We start from the raw sequence: 23247 nt of genomic DNA, 5'->3' as shown, positions 1-23247 counted from the left end.
GTATACAACATTTCTAAGCTATGCCCATTTAAGCCAAGACCTACACCCCATCCACTTTTGGGTAAACTGGTAGAGTCAGTGAAATCTATGAATTAGGAATGTTGGGAGTTTTTACTCTTGTGCTGAGTTTATACCCTCCCTACATCTGTCCATGGCCACCAGGAAGACAAACCACTGCAAAGCCTAAAAGAGCAGATAAACCCTGTAAAACATGATCCAATGAGCTTAGTATGTGAGTGGCATGGAAACCTGACTCTGTATAACAGCAGTACATGCGGCTGCTTTGGGCCATATTGAATGTGTAAAACTGAATGGCTGTCAGGTGACACGATAGCTAATGGCTCATAATGCTGAGCATATGCGCTAAAAGGCTCCGCTACTCTGCTGACGCTCACAATTTTGTGCTGTGGGCTTGGACTGCTTTTTATCTCTGCCACCTGCCCCAGGCAATCAACAAAGCTCTCCTTGTTCTGCCTTTGATCTCCTGTGAGCTCTGCAATTAGCATATGCATGCATTCATTAGCAACTTTATTCTCCTAATAGACATTCATCTGCATGTTACACATTCCTGTACTAGAACAGCCAGCTAGAAGGAAATAAAGTGCCCTTGCCTAGGGGCTGTGCCCGGGTCTAGTGGGGCAGACTCCGACCTGCATGTCACCCAAGAAGAAGGAATGGTCTGGTACTTTATTTTTACATCACTGAGGATACAAGTTATATATTAAAGTAGACATACAGTAGTGGTGGGTTTGCTTACCCTTTAAAACATGGCCCAGCGACCCTGTAAGACAGGGGTCCCCCAACTTTTTTTTACCCGTGAGCCACATTCAAATATAAAAAGAGTTTGGGAGTGACACAAGCATGAAAAGTCCCCTCAAGGTGCCAAATAAAGGCTATAATTGGTTATTTGGTAACTCCTATGTGGACTGGCAGCCTACAGGAGACTCTTCTTGGCACTATACTTAGTTTTTATGCAATTAAAACTTGCTTCCAAGCCTGGAATACAAAAATAAGCACCTGCTTTGAGGACACTGAGAGCAACATCCAAGGGGTTGGAGAGCAACATGTTGCTCATGAGCTACTGGTTGGGGATCACTGCTGTAAGGGATGGCAGTTTGCTGATGTTGTTTCCTTTGCCTTGCTAAGCTCTCTTACTTAAATCACTCTTCTAATTAACTGTAATAAGGACAGAAAAATGGGTTCCAGAGCACTGCAGTCCGAGTAGTTAAATATTTCCCCATCTTAACATGGCATCTTAAGTAACATGATAAGTATTCAATATATAGGCCATGCCTTGATATACTCGGTCACTAAATGTAAATATGGAAGCAATGAGACCTTTAAGATGAGATATGTGTAAGTGGTTCATAGCTATTATACAGTCACTGTCATGCAGATGTATATACATAGTAAGTACTATTTACAATAATAAGATCTGTGCATTTGCAAAATCGTCACATTCGCACTACAGGGACAATCATTTGTCCCCCTTTTTTTACAGTATCCATGATTCACATTCAGTTTTTCACTCTATAATAAATGAAATGAATGAATGAATGATGTATGCTTCCCCAGTAACATGGACATATCAATATGCTATGTCTGAAGGAACGAGGTGATATAACTTTGATTTAATTATTCTGACAGAATGCGATGTTATACAGATAGCTAGAATCTCAGCTGCCATAAAGCAGGACAGGACTGCTGCTTACAATGGGGATCAGATAGGATCTGTGCAGCCACTGGGACAGAATGCTCTGTTATACAGATAGCTAGAATCTTAGCTGCCATAAGGCAGGACAGGACGGCTGCTTACAATGGGGATCAGATAGGATCTGTGCAGCCACTGGGACAGAATGTTCTGTTATACAGATAGAGAATCAGATAGGATCTGTGCAGCCACTGGGACAGAGTTCTCTGTTATGCAGATAGCTAGAATCTCAGCTGCCATAAAGCAGGGCTGGACTGTTATGCTACAACGTGAGTAAAAGGAAGGAGAACAAATTAACATTATTATACATTGTATAACATTACACATTGTTTTCAAACACAGATAATATCATGATAGTATCGCCGCTATGCTACATTTTTTGTCACTTTGGGTAAATATATGGTCTATGCACATCATTTGCCCCATTTAAGTGCATGGCAATCAGATGTGTTCTTTTAGTAGATCAGGTCAGAGACAAAGAGCGAATATGTGCAGCAACAACAACAACAACAACAAAAAAGCCCCCAAGAACAAGCACCATCTGGTTGTGCTTTATCCTATAATGAATTTATTTTGTTTATCTCCCCCTGCTTACTCGTTTAATGCAGTCCACTTGTGACAATCGCTCTCGCATTAGCTTGGCCCACAGTTCATCTGGGACTTCCTAAGGAAACACAAATTGTTAAGAATAAATAAAAATCAACAGTGTGAATGGCAAAGAAGTGGGGCCGACCCACAGAGTTCAGACACAGGCACACAAACATCTGCTTATGCATTCCCTTCTATAGGACCGAATGATAAAATAATAACGCACACACGCCCTTTAGGAGACAGGATAAAAAAAAAAATAAAATAATAAAATAACGTAAGCGTCCTGTCTTCAGTCATCAGGTCCCTGTGGGTGGTGTGTCAGAACCTGGCGCTGCTGGAGAGCAAATTTGTGGCTTTGAGCATTTCGCCTTCCAAAGGTGCGTCACGCTGCTCGTAGGCAGCCCGGGTGTCTGCTGCGCTTCTTTCATGTGTCATGTCAAAATATCAGACGAGCGTGTACCAGGGGTACCAGCCTGCACAGCGCCACCAATTTAACAAACAGAAGAGAGGAAAGAAAAGGAGCAATTGCACAGGGTCTCAGCACCGCAGAACTGGGCTCCCAGGCCTCCCTGTTTGGGTCTTCTCATGGCACTTTACTTTGCTCTGTGCCAACTAAGATGCTTTATTCATCTATATATTTCATTTAATTCTCTTAGGTTCACACATATGACACATAGCATCAGACTGGACACACGCAAAAAAAAACACATTTTAAAGGGCAACTTCACCCAAAACCTGTTTTGTCTGGGTAGCACTCTGGGAGTCAGAATACAGTAGAACCCGCATTTTACGTTTTTCAGGGGCCAGGAAAAAATGATGTAAAATCCAGGAAAATATAAAATCAGGGAAATGTGTTAAATAAACCTTTTCTTCAAGTATTGAAAGGATATAAGCACAGGAGTCAGTTTTACTTTGAGATACAATATTTAGTGTGTTAACAAGGTTTAAGCATTGCAGTGTTAATATGGGGGGCATTTGCAAGACTCTCTGTCAGTCACATACACAACCTAAAGCAATATGTGATTGGTGCAGGACAAATCTCCTCTTCTTCGGTGCGACTTATTTCCCCGAACTGCCTCCCGTCGGCTAGAATGTAAATCGCCGGCGGGATGGCACTCGGAGCGCTTCATTTTCCGAAGTCAACCGAAGTTGCCTTACGAGGAAACTCCGGGAAAACATAACTTAAAATCAGGGAAATGCATCCATTGAAATACATTATAAATTGGTGGGACCACAAAACAATGTAAAATACGGGGAAACTTAAAATGGAGGTTTCACTGTATATGTAGGACAGGTACTGAAAAGTTTTTTTTTGTGTTTGCCAGGGTCAGCGGACCCAACAGCCCAATAGAAAATTTATCAATAGAAGGGAAAAAAATGTGATACACGTTGCTTAGAATCGGCCCAACATACTGGTGAACGTGCCCTTTTTTCCTGCTCATACTATCAATGGCAGCTAAAGGCTTTTTTCTGTTGTAATTCAAGCAATCAAGGTTTCACTGTATCTGTGGAACAGGCACTGAGAAGTTTTTTTTTTTGTTTGCCAGCCAGACTGGTAACACTCAAAATATGAAGACTTCATAATTAAAAAAAAAAAAGTGATAAATAATGAAGACCAACTGATACGTTGCTTAGAATCAACTCAACATACTGCTGAACTTGCCCTTTTTTCCTGCTCACAATATCAATGGCAGCTAAAGGCTTTTTTTGTAATTAAAGCTTATTTTGTTGAGTATAAGCCTTATATATATCATTATACAGTAAATAAATCTGGTCTCTGTCCATGGCCTTGTGTAATGTTATTCTGATACTCCAGAATAGAAATGGAGGCAGGACCAGCGACTGAGACGGGCTAAATAAATGATATTAAGGACAAAAACCCATTGTCCCTCATTAAGAGCGAATGCAAATCCCCGTGGCTGATCATGGCAGGATTAACAGACTAAAGATATATAGCCGAGGCGGTGATGCCATACAGAGCCACTAATCTGTTCTGAAGATTTTGTACGACCCCTGCAGCTTAACAAAGAGGTTTTTCAATGAATCCTGCTAATTGCCCTCCTTCCCTTCCAGATGTATGTGCCGGAGCAAAGACGTGTCGGCCGGGATGAGAGCAGGGAAGCGGTGGAGGGTGCAAGGCCTCAGTCGCTCACATAACAAACTGCTCATCTCAGGTTTGGATTGAAATTTAAGGCCGTTGTCACATGAGCAAGGTTTGCCTTTGCCTTTGAATATTCTGATAAACTGCCGTGCATCGGTGGGGCTTGGAGCCACCTGAATGCCAGTTAGGGTAAGAAGGGGGAGATTATCTAAAGGTCAATGTTAAAGGTCAGTTAGGGTCGTATTTGGGGAAAACCTATTTATGCAATTACCTAAAGACCAAGTGTAATTTAAGATACTAAAAAATTATATAAACATGAAATAAACCCAATACAGGTATGTGACCTGTTATCCAGAATGCTCGTAACCTGGGGCTTTCCCGATAAAGGATCTTCGTACCTTAAGTCTACTAGAAAATCATATAAACATTAAATAAACCAAATAGACTGGTTTTGCCTCCAATAAGGATTAATTATATCATAGTTGGGATCAATACAAGCTACTTGTTCTACACGCTGTTTTATTATTACAGAGAAAATCTTTAGGAATTTGGATAATTTGGATAAAACGGAGTCTATGGGAGACGGCCTTTTCGTAATTTGAAGCTTTCTGGATAACGGGTTTTCGGATAACCGATTCCATACCTGTAGTATTCTTTTGAACTAATAATTATCATAATTATTATATCCTAGCACAAGATACTGTTTAATTTTTAAAGAGAAAAAGAAAATTCTTTTTTTTTTAATTTTCCTTATTATGGGAGATGGCGTTCCTGTAATTTGGAGCTTTCTGGGTAATGGATCCCATACTTGTATTAGGTGAAAGCATTTGAGGTTGCCATTTTGTAGGATAAGTTTGATTCACTGGGTGGGGGTGTGTGAACTAGTGACTACAACTCTGCTCATTTGGCACAATTCAGAATCTATAGCTTTTGTCTAAAGACAGAGGGGCTGCAGTGAGATGCCATAGACCACCCCTGTTTATTGGGCCTGTTCTGAGAGGGTCTGTTTGGGCCTCTGTGCACATGAATGCTTTTCTGAGCACTTGTGCGGTTTACATCAATTTTCTATTTTTAGCGGCTCTTTGTGTATTTGCATATTTAGACTGCCAATACCTGGTATTAGCAGCCTAAAACCGTCTAAAACTGCTAATAACTCAGAAACCACTTAAAGACAGATTATGAATGTATAATGCAAAAGAGCTCAGAGGAGATCTTTCATTTTTGAGGGGGGGTTAGACCCCCTTTAAGAAAAGTAAGCTCGTTAGTGAAATTTAGAGAAATGTGATCCTTTCAAGGACCCCTGCAAATATAAAAATGACAGTCTCTGGGCTGTGGAAATAATGCATGTGTACCAGTATCAGTACCTGGCCTTTATCTCTGTACGACTGTGCTTCCTTCACCAGCAAAGACACATCACTTGACAAGACATTCTCTGGAGTGAGGTGAGTGGCATTCAGACGCTTACATAGCAGCTTCGCCTGCGGGGAGAGGAGAAAGAAAAGTCCAACTTTTTGCAAAAGAAATCGAGGTTTCAAAGGCCCTGGGTTTTTTTCATGCCAAGCGAACCACTGCCTCCTTGCAGCTAGCGCTTTAAATAAATGATCTGTGAACAAATGTATGTTTAAACACAGCCGAGCTCCTGTGTTGTTGTGCGGGGAAGTTTGCCTGCACCCAGATTCACGGGCTGTGTGACACTACAAGGGGCTGCCGTGTACAAATGTCACAACTGCACACCACACGGAGGAGGATAAAATAAACCTTTGGATTCTAATAATCACATCATCATTCTGCAGCTCGCTCTTCACACTCCATTGTTTGCTTTTGCTATCTTGAGCAGATAGTCAGCACTTTAGGGGTAGGGTTTTCCGACAATCACCCTTAAATGAGAGCTGAAAGATTAATAAAGAGTTACAGCGAGCATAGATAGACTTAAGCTGATACTTCAGCCCCTTCAAACAGAGTTAGAAGTTTATCTGCCAGTTTACCTGGTGCCCTAAATCACCCGCCCCTAGGTGTTCATATCGGGGAAAGATCTGGTAACCTCACTAGATAAGTGGATCTTTCAGTATATGGCCAGCTTTAGGTAGATATGTTGCACAGTAGCTCCCCATCTTCTTTTCTGCTGATTCACTGCACATGCTCTGTGCTGCTGTCACTTACTGAGCTTAGGGACCCACTCAAAATATACAGTACACATAGAATAGAAATGTCACAATATTGTATAAAGCCAAGGAAAAGCTGAATCAGTGAGGGGTGACAATTTGTTACGCACCCTCCAATGATCGCTTCTTAAGTCCCTAGGGCTGGGGTCCGGCACTATCCCTGGCCTGGGGTACTATTCTAGTGAGTGTCATGCTGCCATATTGTCACCTGTCCCAGGGATCCCTAATTTGGGCTGTGCACATGTGCAGTACAGTAAAAAATAATAAAAACTTTTTCTCCACTTTGCATGTGCACAGCCCAGGGCCACAGAGCTCTGGACCCAACCTGACTTCAGAGTTTAGACTTTCAGTGTGACCCAAACCCTCACACTGCTGCCCATATGTCTGACCTTTTTGTAAACTGGTACCGACTTTCAGTGTGACCCTAACACTGCTGCCCCTATGGCTTTCTTAACCTTTCTTTAACTGGAACCCGAGATTAAAAAACAAGGAGAGTTAAATTTGACAGGATAGTTTATGGCCGGGCAGATGGCAGCCATTGTTTTCCAGCAATCCTCAGCATTAGGTCAGGCTTGGAACTTTTTTGTTCTGGGTATGTGCCAAGCCTGATATGGAATAGTGGGAAAATGATTGGCTACCCAGTCTGCTATAAACTGTTCCTGGTCACGGCAATTTTCATAAAGTGGGGTTCCGGCCCAACTATCTTTATCTTTCCGTGTGCTTTACATGTGGGATAGGACTTGGCATCCAAGCTGAAAAATACAAGTAATGACCTATCTCCACTTAATTATTATTGGCTGGTTGTACAAGGAAATGTATCAGCGGAAAGTGGGGCACCCAGTTTTGGGTCCTAATTCCATAGTTTAAGAATCACAGCCATATGTGTTTCCTTTAAGTCTACCCAAGTGGGTATTTACAGAACTTGTGCTTTTGTGTCTGAATTCAGTTAAACCCCCCTTTACAGAATTCTCCTTATGTACCTGACCTATGCTGAATGGGCCCAATAGAAAGGAAGTGAATCTTTCCTTATCTGACCTATTATATAATCTGTAAAAACACAGAGGGGTGAATTGCTCCAGACGCTGAGGTGGGAGATTTACATTGTTGGAGCATTCCCAAACTTTAGGGGTCTCTGAAATGATTTTGCTGTGGGGTGCAGTAGAGCAAACATATGTTGCAACGTTGAGGCCGACAAGTGGCAGTGCCCTCATTTACATATGAATATAGGTATGGGATCAGTTATCCAGAAACTCATTATCCAGAAAGCTCCAAATTACGGGATGGCCATCTCTCATAGACTCCATTTTATCCAAATAATCCACATTTTTAAAAGTGATTTCCTTTCTCTCTGTAATAATAAAACAGTAGCTTGTACTTGATCCAAACCAAGATATAATTAATTCTAACTTAAGTAGACTTATAGTATAAAGATCTAAATTACAGAAAGATCTGTTATCCAGAAAACACCAGGTCCTGAGCATTCTGGATAACAGGTCCCATACCTATATAAATATGCACAGAATCAATGGGGCAATTAGAGGAAGATATTAAATATTTTCTTATATATTTTCCACATAAAGAAGGAAAAAAACATTAATTGATATAGAATAAATACAAGTTTCATATGAATGTGTACAAGGGATCTACTGACAAAATTAGGATATCAAAGAAAAGCTGTACATACCATAGTGTGCTTTCCTGATGCTGGAGGGCCCAAAATGAAAACTCTAGGTACTGTTGGAAACAAAAATAATTATATTTAATAGCATAAAGTATTACACCTTCCCCAAAAAGGAAACGTAAACGACACTGTTTCAAGAGACAGAACCAACAAGGGTCAGACAGACACTGGGTCAGAAACGTAGCTTCTCAACCGCAGCCCACTGAGCATGTGCAGTGCCACTGACACACAAAATGCAAGATGGGGAGCTGCTGGGGACAAATTTAAAGGCCTGTTATAGGGCTGAAGTTCTTGGTAGATATGTTTTTAGGGTTTAGTTCCCCTTTAATCAGATCAGCGTTTGTGTTAAAGCTAACCCCAGCTATTAATTACCCAGTAACGTAAGTACACTGATAAAACACCTCATACAGATAGCGGACTCTTTAATAAAAACATAAACCCCCCCCTTTTTTTTTTTTTTTTACAAACTCCTCGCACCTTGAAACGGCGACTGGCACACAGAAATAATTTATGAACGGATCCATGAAAGAAGTGCTCTGTTGCCAAGATTAATCAACTTCTGTGCGGCACTTCAAAGGGAAATCAAGAAACCTCTCCAACCACATCTCCTTTTGAGGTTTTAACGAGGGAAGCGATTTAATATTCACAAGGAAACCCTGAAGGTATTGGATCTTTTATGCGTAGGCTTTTTTTTGGACAAACGTTTGATAAAATAGGAAAGAGACTATTATACACCGAGAGTCATTCTTTAATATCGCCTTGGGCTACTGTAAATGTTCACTTTGTACCAAATCTGGCTTTTTTTTCTCCCCCCCCCATTCTCATTGGATGGCGATGGGCAGGGACATATTTGCAATTATCGCCAGATGCTGGATCTCACTTACGAGTACTATACCTGTAATACCGTGAATGGAAACCTCGATTAACTCTTTCCAATTTCACAATGTGCCTTGTCTGGCAATAAATAGACAGACGGACACAGAAATGGTTTAATGTAGCAGTAATCCTTCTACTTTTGGGGGTTGTTCCCCTTTAAATTCCCATTTAGTATGTTGCAGAGAGTGCTGTTCCAAGTCAATCTGCAATTTGGTCTTCATTTTGTATTATTTATTTATTTTTTTAATTATTTAGCAGCTCTCTAGTTTGCAATTAGGGATGCACCGAATCTACTATTTTGGATTAGGCCGAACCCCCCGACTCCTTCATGAAAGATTGTACCGAATACTGAACCAAATCCTAATTTGCATACACAAACGAGAGGGGAAAACATTTTTAACTTCCTTGTTTTGTGACAAAAAGTCCCACAAATTTCCCTCCCCACCATTAACTTGCATATGCAAATTAGGATTCGTTCAGCTGGGCAGAAGGATTCGGCTGAATTCAAATCCTGCTGAAAAAGGGAGAATCCTGGCCGAATCCCAAACCGAATACTGGATTCGGTGCATCCCTATTTGCAATTTAAGCAGCTATCTGGTTGCTAGTGTCCAAATTACTCTAGCAACCAGGCAGTGGTTTAAACGAGAAACTAGAATAGGAATAGGAGGGGGACTGAATAATGAGAAAAGTAATAAAAAAAATAACAATAAAATTGTATTCTCAAAGAGCAATAATGTTTCGGTTGTCCGGGTCAGTGACCCCCATTTAAAAGCTGGAAAGAGTCAGAAGAGGAAAGCAAATAATTCGAAAGCACTGAGTCCAGGATTCGGTTCGGGATTCACCAGGATTTGGCCTTTGTCAGCAGGATTCAGATGTGGCCGAATCCTTCTGCCAGCCCAACCAAATCCTAATTTGCATATGCAAATTAGGGGCTGGGAGGGAAGTTGCGTGACTTTTTGTCACAAAACAAGTAAGTAATAAAGGTTTTCCCCTTCCCACCCCTAATTTGCATATGCGGTTCGGTATTCGGACAAATCTTTCGTGACGGATACAGGGGTTTGGCCAAATTCAAAATAGTGGATTCGGTGCATCCCTATCGAAAACTACATAAAATTTGGAATTATTTCTTAGAGTAACAGGTTCCCTTTAAATATGAGTAAAAAGACAGAAGGATGGGGGTTGCAATAAAATGTCCCCTGACATCACAGAACTGTATTGACCCTGTGACATCATCATTGTGTGTTGGACAGACACATACCTTACCCAGTGTAAGTCATAAAGAACAGTGGGCATGGTAGGACGCTGTGATATGTACAACTGTATCTGTCCAAACATGAGCAGAGAGAAGTTTGTAGGCCAGCCCTGCAGTGCAGAATGATGACATCACTGATGACATCACTCCGATAAATAGAATCAATAGGCGTGAGTGTTTTTTTTATCTGCCTTTAAAGGAAAACAACACCACTTTATACCAGTCTGACCCCTGGCAGTGATATATATCTATATATATATATATATGTGTGTGTAGCACGATGGATCAGCACACACTGTTTTGAATGTGAAGTAATAGTGTTTATTTCAAGCAAAACACATTTTTATCCGACGTTTCGGTCCCACCTGGGGACCTTTTTCAAGGAACTTGATGTTTACGGTGTAGTCAAAAGTTTGTATTTATCCCCAAACTTGGCACACCAGGCAAGGAAATGGGGTTGGAAGTAAAGGGGGTGGTAAGGAAAAAAATAGGGCAAGGTCAATGACATAAAGGGTCAGGCTGAGCATGGATTACAGGGGTTCCTAGATAAGATGAAAGCAGGTATTGGGGTTGATTGGGAGCAGCATGATAGGGAATTAGACATTTACAAACATGGATAATTTTTAATACCGACTTGGCTGGTCTTGCTACACCGGAGCAGGTGGTAACCCGAAGTGCAACTCTAAAGTGAGTGCTCTAAAAACATCAGCAGAGATGTCATATCAGCTTATGCTCCCCAGAATCATACTCTGCTGGGAATAGCCTGCTCTCTATTGAGGCTTTATTCATCAGATTAGGCATTTTATACATGGCTGGATTTGGGCATCTCCATAGTTGGGTCGACCATAGTGAAGAGTAGCAGCTCCTCTTCACTTCCAGTCATCTGAGCTGTTGGCTGGAATGAATGGAATGGTATGACCAATCCATAAGATATAGAAGAGTATCGGCCATTGCGTGGTCACCTTAAGATTTAAAGGGATACTGTCATGGGAAATTTTAAAAGTTAAAGTTAAAAGTGCTGCTCCAGCAGAATTCTGCTCTAAAATCCGTTTCTCAAAAGAGCAAACAGATTTTTTTATATTTAATTTTAAATTTCTGACATGGAGCTAGACATATTGTCATTTTTCCACCTGCCCCTGTCATGTGACTTGTGCTCTGATAAACTTGAATCACTCTTTACTGCTGTACTGCAATTTGTACTGCAATTTCGCCTCCAGCAGCCTAACAACAGAACAATGGGAATGTAATCAAATAGCAGCTCCCTAACACAAGATAACAGCTGCCTGGTAGATCTAAGAACAGCACTCAATCGTAAAATCCAGGTCCCACTGCGACACATTCAGTTACATTGAGTAGGAGAAAGAACAGCCTGCTAGAAAGCAGTTCCATCCTAAAGTGCTGGCTCTTTCTGAAAGCACATGACCAGGCAAAATGACCTGAGATGCACCTACACACCAATATTACAACTAAAAAAAATACACTTGTTGGTTCAGGAATAAAATTTTATATTGTAGAGTGAATTATTTGCCATGTAAACTGTGTAATTGAGAAATAAAGACGACACCATATAAAAATCATGACAGAATCCTTTTAAGCTATAAGACAATGGCTCCCAAGCTGTCTCCTTAGAGGATTTCGGAGGTTCCAGCCAGAAGGTCACATGAATGAGATTGAAAATATATATATGTTTATTTACTCTCAGGAAACCCTGACAACCTTTCTTTAAGGTTAACTGGGGTCAGATTTGGGAAGGTTTTTGCAGCCACTGAACTATATTAAACAACAGATCCCTAAACCCTGGACTCGGTGTTGCCGATATATTCAGCATTCTGCATGTAGTAAACAAGGCACACCTGCCAGGCTTTTATCCGAACTGCTGCTGAGTATGGAATTCGTTAAATGTAATCCAGCCACTTACTAACCCACAGATACCAGCTACATGGGAAGTGAGCAGCGAGGGCAGGAAGTGAGCCATCATTACTAGGGCTTAAAGCAAGACAGCCATTCACATGGGGACTGGGATGCATTAAACATTCATAGCTCCCAACATCTCCACCCTTGGCATATCCTTAATTCCTGAACAGCAAAACTCTAAATGTACCCAGATCTCTGTTTTCCGTCTCATGCTTAATTGGAACCGATGCAAAATATCATCAGGATATACAGTACGCACAAATATTGTACATACATTTTCCAGGGCCATATTTTTTTTAGGTGTCCAAGGGCCTGTAGATAGACAGAAATATAGATAGATAGGGACCTGGGTATTCCAGATAACAGATCTTTCTGTAATTTGGATTTTCATACCTTTAGTCTACTAGAAAATCATGAAAATATTAAATAAACCCAATAGGCTGGTTTTGCTTCCAATAAGGATTAATTATATCTTAGTTGGGATCAAGTTCAAGCTACTGTTTTATTATTACAGAGAAAAATAAATTATTTTTAAAAATTTGGATCATTTGATTATAATGGAGTCTATGGGAGACGGTCTTTCCATAATTCCGAGCTTTCTGGATAACGGGCTTCTGGATAATGGATCCCATACCAATTCTTTCCGATATCTATAACCTTGTCATGCGATAAGGAGGCCCTTTCATGGAACAGCGCTGAGTAATATGTTTGCAGTTTCATAAAAACAACACTACTCATTGTGATGCCAAATTCTGCTGACCACCCTTATCACTGTATCCTTTGTAATGAAGTTGTATACGAGTGAATTTTGCTGGTTTGCTAGAGAGTAACCTTACCATCATCATTATCGTTGGATAAATGATCAATCATGTACTGGATTGGGTCTTCGGGTCTGTCCACTAGAACCTTCTCCACCATTTTCTGGTAAGAAAGAGCAGCTAAGTGTTAATAATCTAACATAATAATCTACATCTCCAAATCAAAAATGCCCTGGCCCATGTGACACACCCTGACCACTCCCATAATGACAAAACCCCACCTATGACGGCACACTCCCTTCAAGACCCAATAAGAACACTTTTGTTTTTTTGAAGTGAACAATCAGTCACTGAGATCTCAATGAGGCCAATGATAACTCACTGGGCCCCACAGCAAAGTGAATACAGGGTGCCCAAAAGTTTGGCAATAATAACTGCTTATTAGTGGGGCCCCTAAAAGTCCTGCCCCCCCCATCAGTCACAGGGTCTGCTGTTCCTATAGTTACATCACTAGCTGCAGGGGCCACTGGGCTGGAGCGAAGGAAGCTGCCAATGCAAGACATGCAGGGCCCCATCTCAGGGATTATATACATTAAAGAGGTTGTTAACCTTCCAAACACTTTTTGTCAGTTTAGTTTCAGATTTTCCCCATAAACAAAGACCTTTTTTAATTACTTTCCATCTTTTATTCTATACCGTTTTCCCAAAAACAACATTTAAAGTTTAAAGGAGAAGGAAAGCTATGGAGGCATTTTATTGCCAATAGATTAGCTGCAATAGTGCAAGCTATAACACCATATTTATTCTGTAGAATGTTTTACCATACCTGAGTAAAAAAAGCACTAAAAGCGGTTTGTTTAGGATAGCAGCTGCCATATTAGCTTGTTGTGACATCACTTCCTGCCCGAGTCTTTCCCTGCTCACTTATTGCTCTGGGCTCAAATTACAGCACAGAAGGGAGGGGGAGAGAGGATCAAACTGAGCATGCTCAAGCCCTAGCCCTGGAGGTTTAAGATGAAAACAGGAAGTCTGATACAGAAGCGCATGAGTACACAATAGAAGGAAAGAAATGTGGTGTTTCTTTTGACAGAGGACTCAGAGCAACATTACTTTGAGGGCTTACTGGTGTATTTAGGTGGAACTTTCTGATAACGCTTACTTCGTTTTAACCTTTCCTTCTCCTTTAATGTTCCTGTCTCTGGTGTTTGAGTCAGGCAGCTCAGTAATTCAGGTGCAGACTCTAAACTGTAAGGCTGGAACTACACGATGCGTCTTCATCAGATCCGACCCGCTGAGAGGGAACGGATGTGACAATGCGGATGCGACAAAAATAAGGTAATAGAAATGTCGAACCTTGTCCCTGCATGCATCCGACACAACTGTCAGATGCAAACGCTGCACATTGCTTCTTTTATGACAGTCGTGTCGGATGCACGCAGGGACAAGGTCCGACATTTCTATTACCTTATTTTTGTCGCATCCGCGTTGTCACATCCGTTTCCTCTCAGCGCGTCGGATCTGATGAAGACGCATCGTGTAGTTCCAGCCTTACAGTTTGCTCCATTAGTTGATCCATTTCTCAGCAGCATCTCTGGAATATCAACAAGCATTTTATCAGTTCTAACAGCTGCCTCTAATGAAACCCAGGGACTCTGCTCAGAAGGGACAAACATAAGAAATGTAACAACTGAATGTATCAGTTTAGAACAGTTTAAAGAGTCGGTGACCCCCCGCTCCCAGAGCTGCTTCAGAAGGTGAAAAATAAAACTTTACACTTCAATAATAGAAAAACAGTCACACACAGAAAATAGAAAGTAATTGGAAAAAGTCTTTATTTCTGGGGAACGGTCTGAAAGCAGTGTTGGAAAAAGTGTTGGGAGGAGAACAGCCCCTTTAATTAGGGATGTACCATCTGCAGCTAATGTTACAACTCCCAGCATTGTACAAACAACAGCTGGCACAGGCTACAGGCCACTCATGTATTTGATGAGAATACCTAACACACAAATAAGGCAGAATATAACAATACGTTTTCCAGCTATAAATAAAACTACAGCTCCCAGCATTCCCAGTGGAGTAATGAGCTGTAGTCCCTACACTGCTTACTTTATATGAGCAGGTCTCTCCCCCTCACCTGAATAATATCAAACACCCCGTGCTCCTCCGCATACACCGCCATAGCTGGGGGAATTCGCAGAGGTTTCCTTGTGGCGTCCATGTCCGCTCTTTTGCTTCTATGGAATTCCCAGGCTGTAGGCCCCCGTGTAGTGCAGCAACTACCTAGCAACCTCCCACGAGTGGCGGTCCCCTAGGCAACCCGCGTTCCTAAGGACTCGCTCTACGTCATCACTCCGGGACCGTTGCCAGCGCGCTCTCACGGCGCATGCGCCGCAGATAATGAACTGTACCATGTTCCCTTGAATGTGACCCATCAATTTCTGGCATTAAAGTTTTTATAATTAAATAAAACGAGTCACAAAAGAAAATAATTGGTTTCTATAATAATAAAATATATATTATATATACTTCACATGATATCACGGAGCAGCTTCCATGCAGTTGGTCACTTATGAAAACAATAAAACAAAAATACCAGCCTGCCTATATTTTATTCTCCTTTGCCTTTTAATACCATTGGCATCAGTTTAACTTTAAGTCAGGCAGCACTGGCAACTATACTTTCACTGGGAAAAGGGAAGGGGTTGAAATTGAAAATCCCTGGAAATTAGTTTTATTTGAATATCTCTGGAAATTAGTTTTATTTGGCTCCTCTGTCTGAGTTGCCCCTAGTGGATTATTTTAGGGTTTTAGTACTGAATGGGTGGGGTTTCTGGGAGTTCTACTATGTGGAGCAGAGGTGGGGTAACAAGGCTCCACCAGGACTCCCTGTACCTAGCGTTGCCACCTTTTCCCGAAAAAAATACCACCGCACCGCTAGTGAAGTGTTTCTTGACTGTTTCAGGGGACCCGTCCTCCTGACTGGCACAAAGGTTACAGCCAGCATCAGACTGGGATGCCAGGGGCCTACCAGAAAACATTAAACCATTACCTCAGTGTCCAAAAAATTATTCCTCCTCTACTCGCTCAAACTCTTTATTCTCATAATCTTTTTTTTCTTTACATGCAATACACTATCCTTCCATCTATTTAGCCTACAGAAATAAGGAATGACCATGAAATAGGCTAAATGGTTAGAAGCAGGAGGGCCCACCAAGAGTTTTTCTGGTATCTTAGTGGCCCAGATTAGAACCTATAGACAGAGTGGGACTGGGGGGTCAGGGCCCAACTGGGCTGCCGCATCAGGGTCCAACACCCCCCCACAGGCCCCCTTCACTAGTCGCAACAAACCCCCCTCTTGTGTGCCCTTCTCCAGTGTATCATCTTTACGCGATTGGGCGGGGGGAAGATCAGGCTCTGTGGAGCGCGTCTGGGCCGGTGAGGCCCACCAGGTTTTTCCCCAGTGTCCTGCTGGCCCAGTCTGACGCTGCCTACAGAGGTAGAGGATCAGTAGTAAGTGTCAGTGGTTAAACCTGTGAGTGCAGTTTGCAGGGTTTGGGTCCATTCTACTCAATTAGACCCAGAAGGTACCTCCTCTTGCCTAATCTGAATATCATCCTTGTACTTTGCTCTCCTATTATAATGGAAGGATGGTTCAGTCCACATAACTGAAAATACCAACTTTCTAGCGAAAGAAAACAGGAAAATCCCCCGAAGGCTGATCCCTTGCAAGTAAGTTCATGCTCCTGACAGTAGGCAAATGTGTAACTGTAGTTAATTTATTTGTGGTCTCTGAGTTACCTGCTTTATCTTTTCTGTTTTCCAGTTTGGTGGATTATTTGTTTCCCTCTAATATCTTTTCATTATATGCAGGGATGGGATCAAGTTTGTCCCATACCTGTTATCCAGAATGCTTGGCACCTGGAGTTTTTCCAGATACCTTTATTTGGATCTTCGTACCTTAAGTCTACTTAAAAATAATTTAAATATTAAATAAACCCAATAGGCTGGTTTTGCTTCCAATTAGGATTAATTATATCTTAGTTGGGACCAAGTACAAGCTACTGTTTTATTGTTACAGAGAAAAAGGAAATCAGTATTAAAAAATCTGCCTTATTTGAGGAGTCTATGGGATACGGCCTTCCTGTAATTTGGAGCTTTCTGGATAACAGGTTTCCAGATAACAGATCACATACCTGTAAGCAGTGGAATTCTTGCACAAATTAATCTTTCCTTTGTGTAGTCTTTTGTGGTTTTTGAATTAATATATTTTTCTGCAGTTTTTCAGTTCGGGGTTTAAACTGTCTGGTTGCTAGGGTTCCACTTACCCTAGAAACCAGTGTTGTTTGAATGTCAGGCCTCCCTATGTGGTTTGATCCTTTGCTGGGGGGCAGATGACTAGATCAGGTGTTGCTATGCCTTTAATTTAGGAATGTACTGTTGCACAAGCGTTAAAAGTGAATATTTTCCCCCCTCTATAGTTTCAGTTGCAATAAATTCCTCCCATCTTCCTGTTAATTACGCTTTGTAAATACTGTAAAGTCAATAGCCCCATTCATAAACACATGAGATCCCATTGCACAACACCTTCTGTACAGTCAGTAAATAGCAACGTCCAGCAGCAAAACAAAGTCGGTGTTTCCATCCCGGTTTGTTTTCAGATACAGCCCTTCCTCTCGTTGAGAAAAGAGACTCTATGAGAGCTGCTTTTCTTCTGCTCACGTGCAAGACACATTTAGCCTGTGAAATTGTTTGATATCCAGACTTTGAAAGAGTTCAAAAACCCACAGCTCTTCTTATTCCCCCCATCAAAGCCGACTGCCTGGTGTCTATACTGGTGTAACACAAGTCTGTGAGGATCAGAAGTAGCAGAACAAAGGCGCTGTTTCTGCATTAGGCGCATAAGCAGGAACATTACATTTATTCATATAACAAAGGCTGTGTGGCTGCAGGGCAACCTGGGAACCAATGTTAATGAGCCTGGGTGGGATAGGGCCACAGACATACTTAGAGCCCCAAAGGGTGATAAATAGAATAACTTATCAAAATTACTGGTAAAGAAGACTCAAAGTCTTGTACCTGTTATTATTGATGGGTTGATAATATTGGTAGAGTTGTCAGGTTGACAGCTCATAGCCTAGGAGACCAATGATATTAAGAGTGGGGCAAGATGGCGACTGTAAGGCAAGATAGAAGCAGAAGAGCAAAATGGAGACCGTAGGGCAAGATGGAAAGAAAAGAACAAGATAGTGACAGCAGGGCAAGGTGGAAGCAGAAGAGCAATACGGAGATAGGGCAGGAAGAAAAGACGAGCAATATGGAGACAGTAGGGCAAGATGGACACAGAAGAGCAAGATGGAGAGAGTAGGGTAAGATGGAAGTGAAAGATCAAGATGGAGACAGTAGGGCAAGATGGAAGCAGAAGCTCAAGATAGAGACAGTATGGCAAAATGGAAGCATGAGATCAAGACAGAAAGAGTATGGCAAGATGGAAGCATAAGATCAAGATGGAGACAATAGGGCAAGATGGAAGCATAATGAAGACAGTAGGGCAATATGAAAGCAGAAGATCAAGATGGAGACAGTAGGGCAAGATGGAAGCAGAAGATCAAGATGGAGAGAGTATGGCAAGATGGAAACATAAGAGCACAATGAAGACAGTATGGCAAGATGGAAGCAGAAGAGCATAATGAAGACAGTATGGCAAGATGAAAGCAGAAGATCAAAATGAAGACAGTGTGGCAAGATGGAAGCAAAAGATCAAGATGGAGACAGCCGGGCAAGATGGAAGCATAAGAGCATAATGAAGACAGTGTGGCAAGATGGAAGCGGAAGATCAAGATGAAGACAGTGTGGTAAGTTGGAAGCAAAAGATCAAGATGGAGACTGCCGGGCAAGATGGAAGCATAAGAGCATAATGAAGACAGTGTGGCAAGATGGAAGCAGAAGATCAAGATGGAGACAGTAGGGCAAGATGGAAGCAGAAGATCAAGATGGAGACAGTAGGATAAGATGGACGCAGAAGAGCAAGATGGAGACAGTAGGACAATATAGCAGCATAAGGTCATGGTGCACGCAGAATAACAGGATGGCAGAAGTAGAGCCAAAACAGTAGGGCAATAATGGGAAAGTAGAGAGCAGAGGTGTGTCCCTATATTTGATTTTGAAGTACAACTGCCGAAAGATCATGTCAGACCTGTTACTGTCCATTATTGGTAGACAAAGGGTTAAACAGATAACACAGCAGTCTGACCTCTCCCTGCTGTACAACATTAAATGAGGATTGTGGAAGCATGAACCATGTGCATACCACAAACTGGTTGCTAACAAAGCGTATGGGTTGCTGGGGGTGTCCCCATCTCTAGGAAACAGCCAAAGCAATGACACCAACATGCTCACACTCCAAATAAACACACACAGGCAGGGGGAGAAGGAACGTTGCTCAGGGCGCTTAAAAGGTAAGATCACAATAGGCATTCCGTCAGCCTTCTCTTGCCTAACTACTAAATTGTGAGCTTAGTGGGTCAGCCATAAAGCAGGGCAGGGCTGCTGCTTACAATGGGGATCAGATAGGATCTGTGCAGCCACTGGGACAGAATGTTCTGTTATACAGATATCTAGAATCTCAGCTGCCATAAAGCAGGACAGGACTGCTGCTTACAATGGGGATCAGATAGGATCTGTGCAGCCACTGGGACAGAATGTTCTGTTATACAGATAGCTAGAATCTCAGCTGCCATAAAGCAGGGCAGGACTTCTGCTTACAATGGGGATTAGATAGGATCTGTGCAGCCACTGGGACAGAATGCTCTGTTATACAGATAGCTAGAATCTCAGCTGCCATAAAGCAGGACAGGACTGCTGCTTACAATGGGGATCAGATAGGATCTGTGCAGTCACTGGGACAGAATGCTCTGTTATTCAGATAGCTAGAATCTCAGCCATAAAGCAGGACAGGACCGCTGCTTACAATGCACAGAAGAAACGTTTTTCTAGCAACAATTGCAGGTTTATATCATCTGGCAGATACATTTTTCCTGGCCTGTGTTTTGACTTTTTATTCCCTTTGTCCCCAGGATTGTAAAAAAACATGGATAGCAGAATGAATGAGGCGAAACAGGCTCTCAAAATCCTGCAGCAGCGCTACAAGCTCTTCCAACAGCAACAAGTCACATTCACAACCGCTCTGGAGCGCTGCCGTGAAAGCGCCCTCGACAGGATCCACCCTGTGAGAACTCTGGCCCAGGTAATTTCATTTGGAATTTCCCTGTATCATCTTTTTTTTTTTTTTTTAAGAAACAAGCCTTATCTTTTAAATTCTATCCCAAGTTACAATTTAAAGGAGCACTAAAGCTTGCATATAAACCTAGCTACAAATGTTGTATTTTATATACTGAACTTACTGTACCAGCACAAAAGTTCAGCAGCTTTATAACACTAATGATCCAGGACATCAAAGGTGACCCCAGCAGCTCCCCATCTTGGATCTTGTTAGGTCTCTTTTGTGTGTCAGCGGCACTGAACATGCTCAGTGTGATCTGGGCTGCTACTGAGAAGCATAAGGCTGTCTTTATAACAAAGTATTTATAACAAAGCTCAACACCTTTCTATTCATTACAGGAAGCTTATAAACCATCTGATATCATAAGATTTACGCAAAAATGATTGGTGGCCCGGAGTAAACTTTTCTCATGTACAATTTTGGGTCACTAGGTCCGCAAATACCTGGACGTTTCTTGCAACAACAGCACCGATAGGCGCGTTCTCACGTTGTTCCTGGACATCTGCTCGGATCTGGTAGATATGTGCACGAAGCTGCATGAACTGCAGCCCGAGAATGCGGCAGCAACAGCTCTCCTGCATGCTTGTGTGGATCTGCTGAGCCCATCCAATGACTTATCCGGTCTGAGAGCCAAGTATGTAATTATATTGCAGCCTGCATATGAAACTGTGCTCATAGAATATTCCTTCTCTGTTCATATGTATGGGTGGTAGCTGCCATATTGTTTTCCATAGAAAGCACAGTACAGTGGTATTGCTATAGGCAATATTACTATATTATTATGGCCAGCATAATTCAGGGGTGTAGGAGGAAAACCATAGCTATGGAGAGAATGTATAAACTCGTTGCAGATAGTGTCCAACCCGGAATCGAACCTAGGACCCCTAGCACTGCAGTCCTTTGTTTGATTCCAGGCAGGACGCTATCTACAAGGAATTTGTAGAACATGGTATAATTAACACAATGCATAATAATAATAACATCCTGGAATTTATCATGATTATGTTGTTTACTGTTTCACGTAAATCTCCCTCCCCCACTTTTCACCATGTGCCTTTGCTTGTGCAGATACCCCCATGATGTCATTAACCACCTCAGTTGTGACGAGGCAAGAAACTTCTACGGTGGCGTCATCAGCTTGATTCCCATAGTCCTAGACAAACTCAAGGAAGCCGCAGCAGAGCTGGACAAGCCAGGGCCACAAACGCATCGCCCAGGAAGTGGTCAGAAACACTTAGAACATAATGAAACTAAGGCTGCCAATGATAAAGAAGCCACCGGGGTTCAGACTGTGGCCAGACAGCAAACTAGAGCCACCAAAAAGAAATCCTATATGGAGTCACTGAAACCAGCCTGGAGACCAACAGGAAGGTTCTACACTTCTTGAATAATGATCCCTCCACTTGGTAGCACCTGATCCCAATTTCACCAGGCTTGTTTCATCATTAGGCTTAGAAACTGTGCCGAACCCTGGTGTGCTTTGATGGGACTATACTAGGACAGATGGGGTAGGATTTATTAAAAGATGGTGATTATTTGGTGTAATTAAAATGCCAGCTTTGTACCTTACAGGACAAGGAAGCTTAAACTCATGGAGGGAGTCAAGTTATTAGGTCCCTCACTAATTGTAGACTTTCTTTTCTGCTTTTGTGAACCCCCAATCAAAAATATAAATGTGGGACCTGATGATAACTGTCCTTGTATATGCCCTCTGTTAAATTAATGTATAATGTCTTTTCAAGAATGTATAGTATATTGTGTGTGCACAACACTTGTTTTGTTTTTTGTATATCTGTATTTGCACATTACTGTCCTATGCATTTGCTTGGTTTGTAAAGTGGGGGTGTTTATAAATAAAGACTTTAAACTAAACAGCAACATCTTATGGTTACAAATCTGTTGGTATAGATGCAGAATACTTCTTCCAAGGCATGTAATAGTTCTGTATCAATGGAAATACACAGATAATGAAGTTCTGATGTAAGAGTAATAGACCCTTACATCATTACATCACCAGTCTAGGAGAAGAATACTTGGATAATAATGCCTATTTGTTGAACGCTGGTTTGGAAAAATTCTGCACCTTTCCAAAGGAAAAAAAAAAAAAAAGTATTAAAAAAACAAATATAGCCAATGTGATTGAAATACAACTTATCTTAGCTGGCATGGTTTGGCTTTAAAAAGGAAGTAGAAAAGGAAACAAGAAATTGTTTGCCGGGTGCATGGACTTTTTTTTTTGCTTTGGGGGGGGTTAAAGTACTCCCAACTGTAAATGATAAGGATATTAGAAGTCACTGAGGGGTTGTTCTGTGACCATATAAAGGCACAAGGCTGCAGGCTGAGTTATACAGGGAACTCCGAGTATCACTCATGTATTATAAGGGGTAATGTACCCCCTACTGTAAATGATAAGGATATCAGAAGTAATTAAGGGGTTCTGTTACCATATAAAGGCACAAGGCTGCAAGCTAAATTATACAGGGAACTCTGAGCATCACTCATGTATTATAAGGCATAATGACTGTGGATTGCGACTATTCTTAAATCCTATCATTCTCTCTTTGTCTTTTTAGGTTACCATTACATGTGAAAACTCCTGTTTTGCAGTGGAAGTCCATCATTCCTTCATTAAACAATGTGCAGGAGAGCCCTAAGTAGTGTGTCCCGCTCTGTTAATTGTAGAATAAGTATCAATCCACATTCTATTAGGGAATTCTTAAAAGGGTAATCCACAGTTAGAATTATTTAGCAGCTCTCCAGCTTGGAATTTCAGAATGCGGTAGCTAGGGTACAATTTAACCTAGCAACCAGGCAGTGATGTGAATAAGAAACTGCACAAACGAGAGGAAAGGGCTTAAAGAGAAAGATATGAAATAAAATAGTAACAATAACATTAAACTGGAGTCTCACTGAGGAATAGAT

The 23247-nt window shown here is 41.6% G+C and overlaps 2 protein-coding genes across 6 annotated transcripts in view; one reads left to right on the top strand and one right to left on the bottom strand.

Moving 5' to 3' along the window:
• ak8.L (adenylate kinase 8 L homeolog) overlaps positions 1-15394 on the bottom strand; it is a 50111-nt gene extending 34717 nt beyond the window's left edge. Inside the window, exons 1-5 of one of the 3 annotated variants that reach the window (XM_041572121.1) lie at positions 15181-15394; positions 13125-13209; positions 8250-8299; positions 5768-5881; positions 2307-2375 (exon numbers count right to left, since the gene is read on the bottom strand). In XM_041572121.1, coding sequence (XP_041428055.1) covers positions 2307-2375; positions 5768-5881; positions 8250-8299; positions 13125-13209; positions 15181-15264 — 402 coding nt within the window. In that variant the 5' untranslated portion in view covers positions 15265-15394. 3 annotated transcript variants of the gene reach the window in all.
• A 1283-nt stretch (positions 15395-16677) lies between these two features.
• spaca9.L (sperm acrosome associated 9 L homeolog) lies at positions 16678-22979 on the top strand. Of its 3 annotated transcripts, XM_041572005.1 has the most exons (5): positions 16678-16775; positions 20120-20289; positions 20757-20959; positions 21394-21548; positions 22899-22979. In XM_041572005.1, exons 2-5 carry the CDS (start codon positions 20134-20136, stop codon positions 22913-22915), a joined length of 531 nt encoding a protein of 176 aa, XP_041427939.1. In that variant the 5' UTR covers positions 16678-16775; positions 20120-20133; the 3' UTR covers positions 22916-22979.
• The last annotated feature ends 268 nt before the right edge of the window (positions 22980-23247 follow it).

The sequence above is a fragment of the Xenopus laevis genome, chromosome 8L (assembly GCF_017654675.1).
Source record: "Xenopus laevis strain J_2021 chromosome 8L, Xenopus_laevis_v10.1, whole genome shotgun sequence".
Classification (NCBI taxonomy): domain Eukaryota; kingdom Metazoa; phylum Chordata; class Amphibia; order Anura; family Pipidae; genus Xenopus; species Xenopus laevis.
Note: the sequence above shows the minus strand (reverse complement) of the source record. Positions and strands in the feature narration are given on the sequence as shown.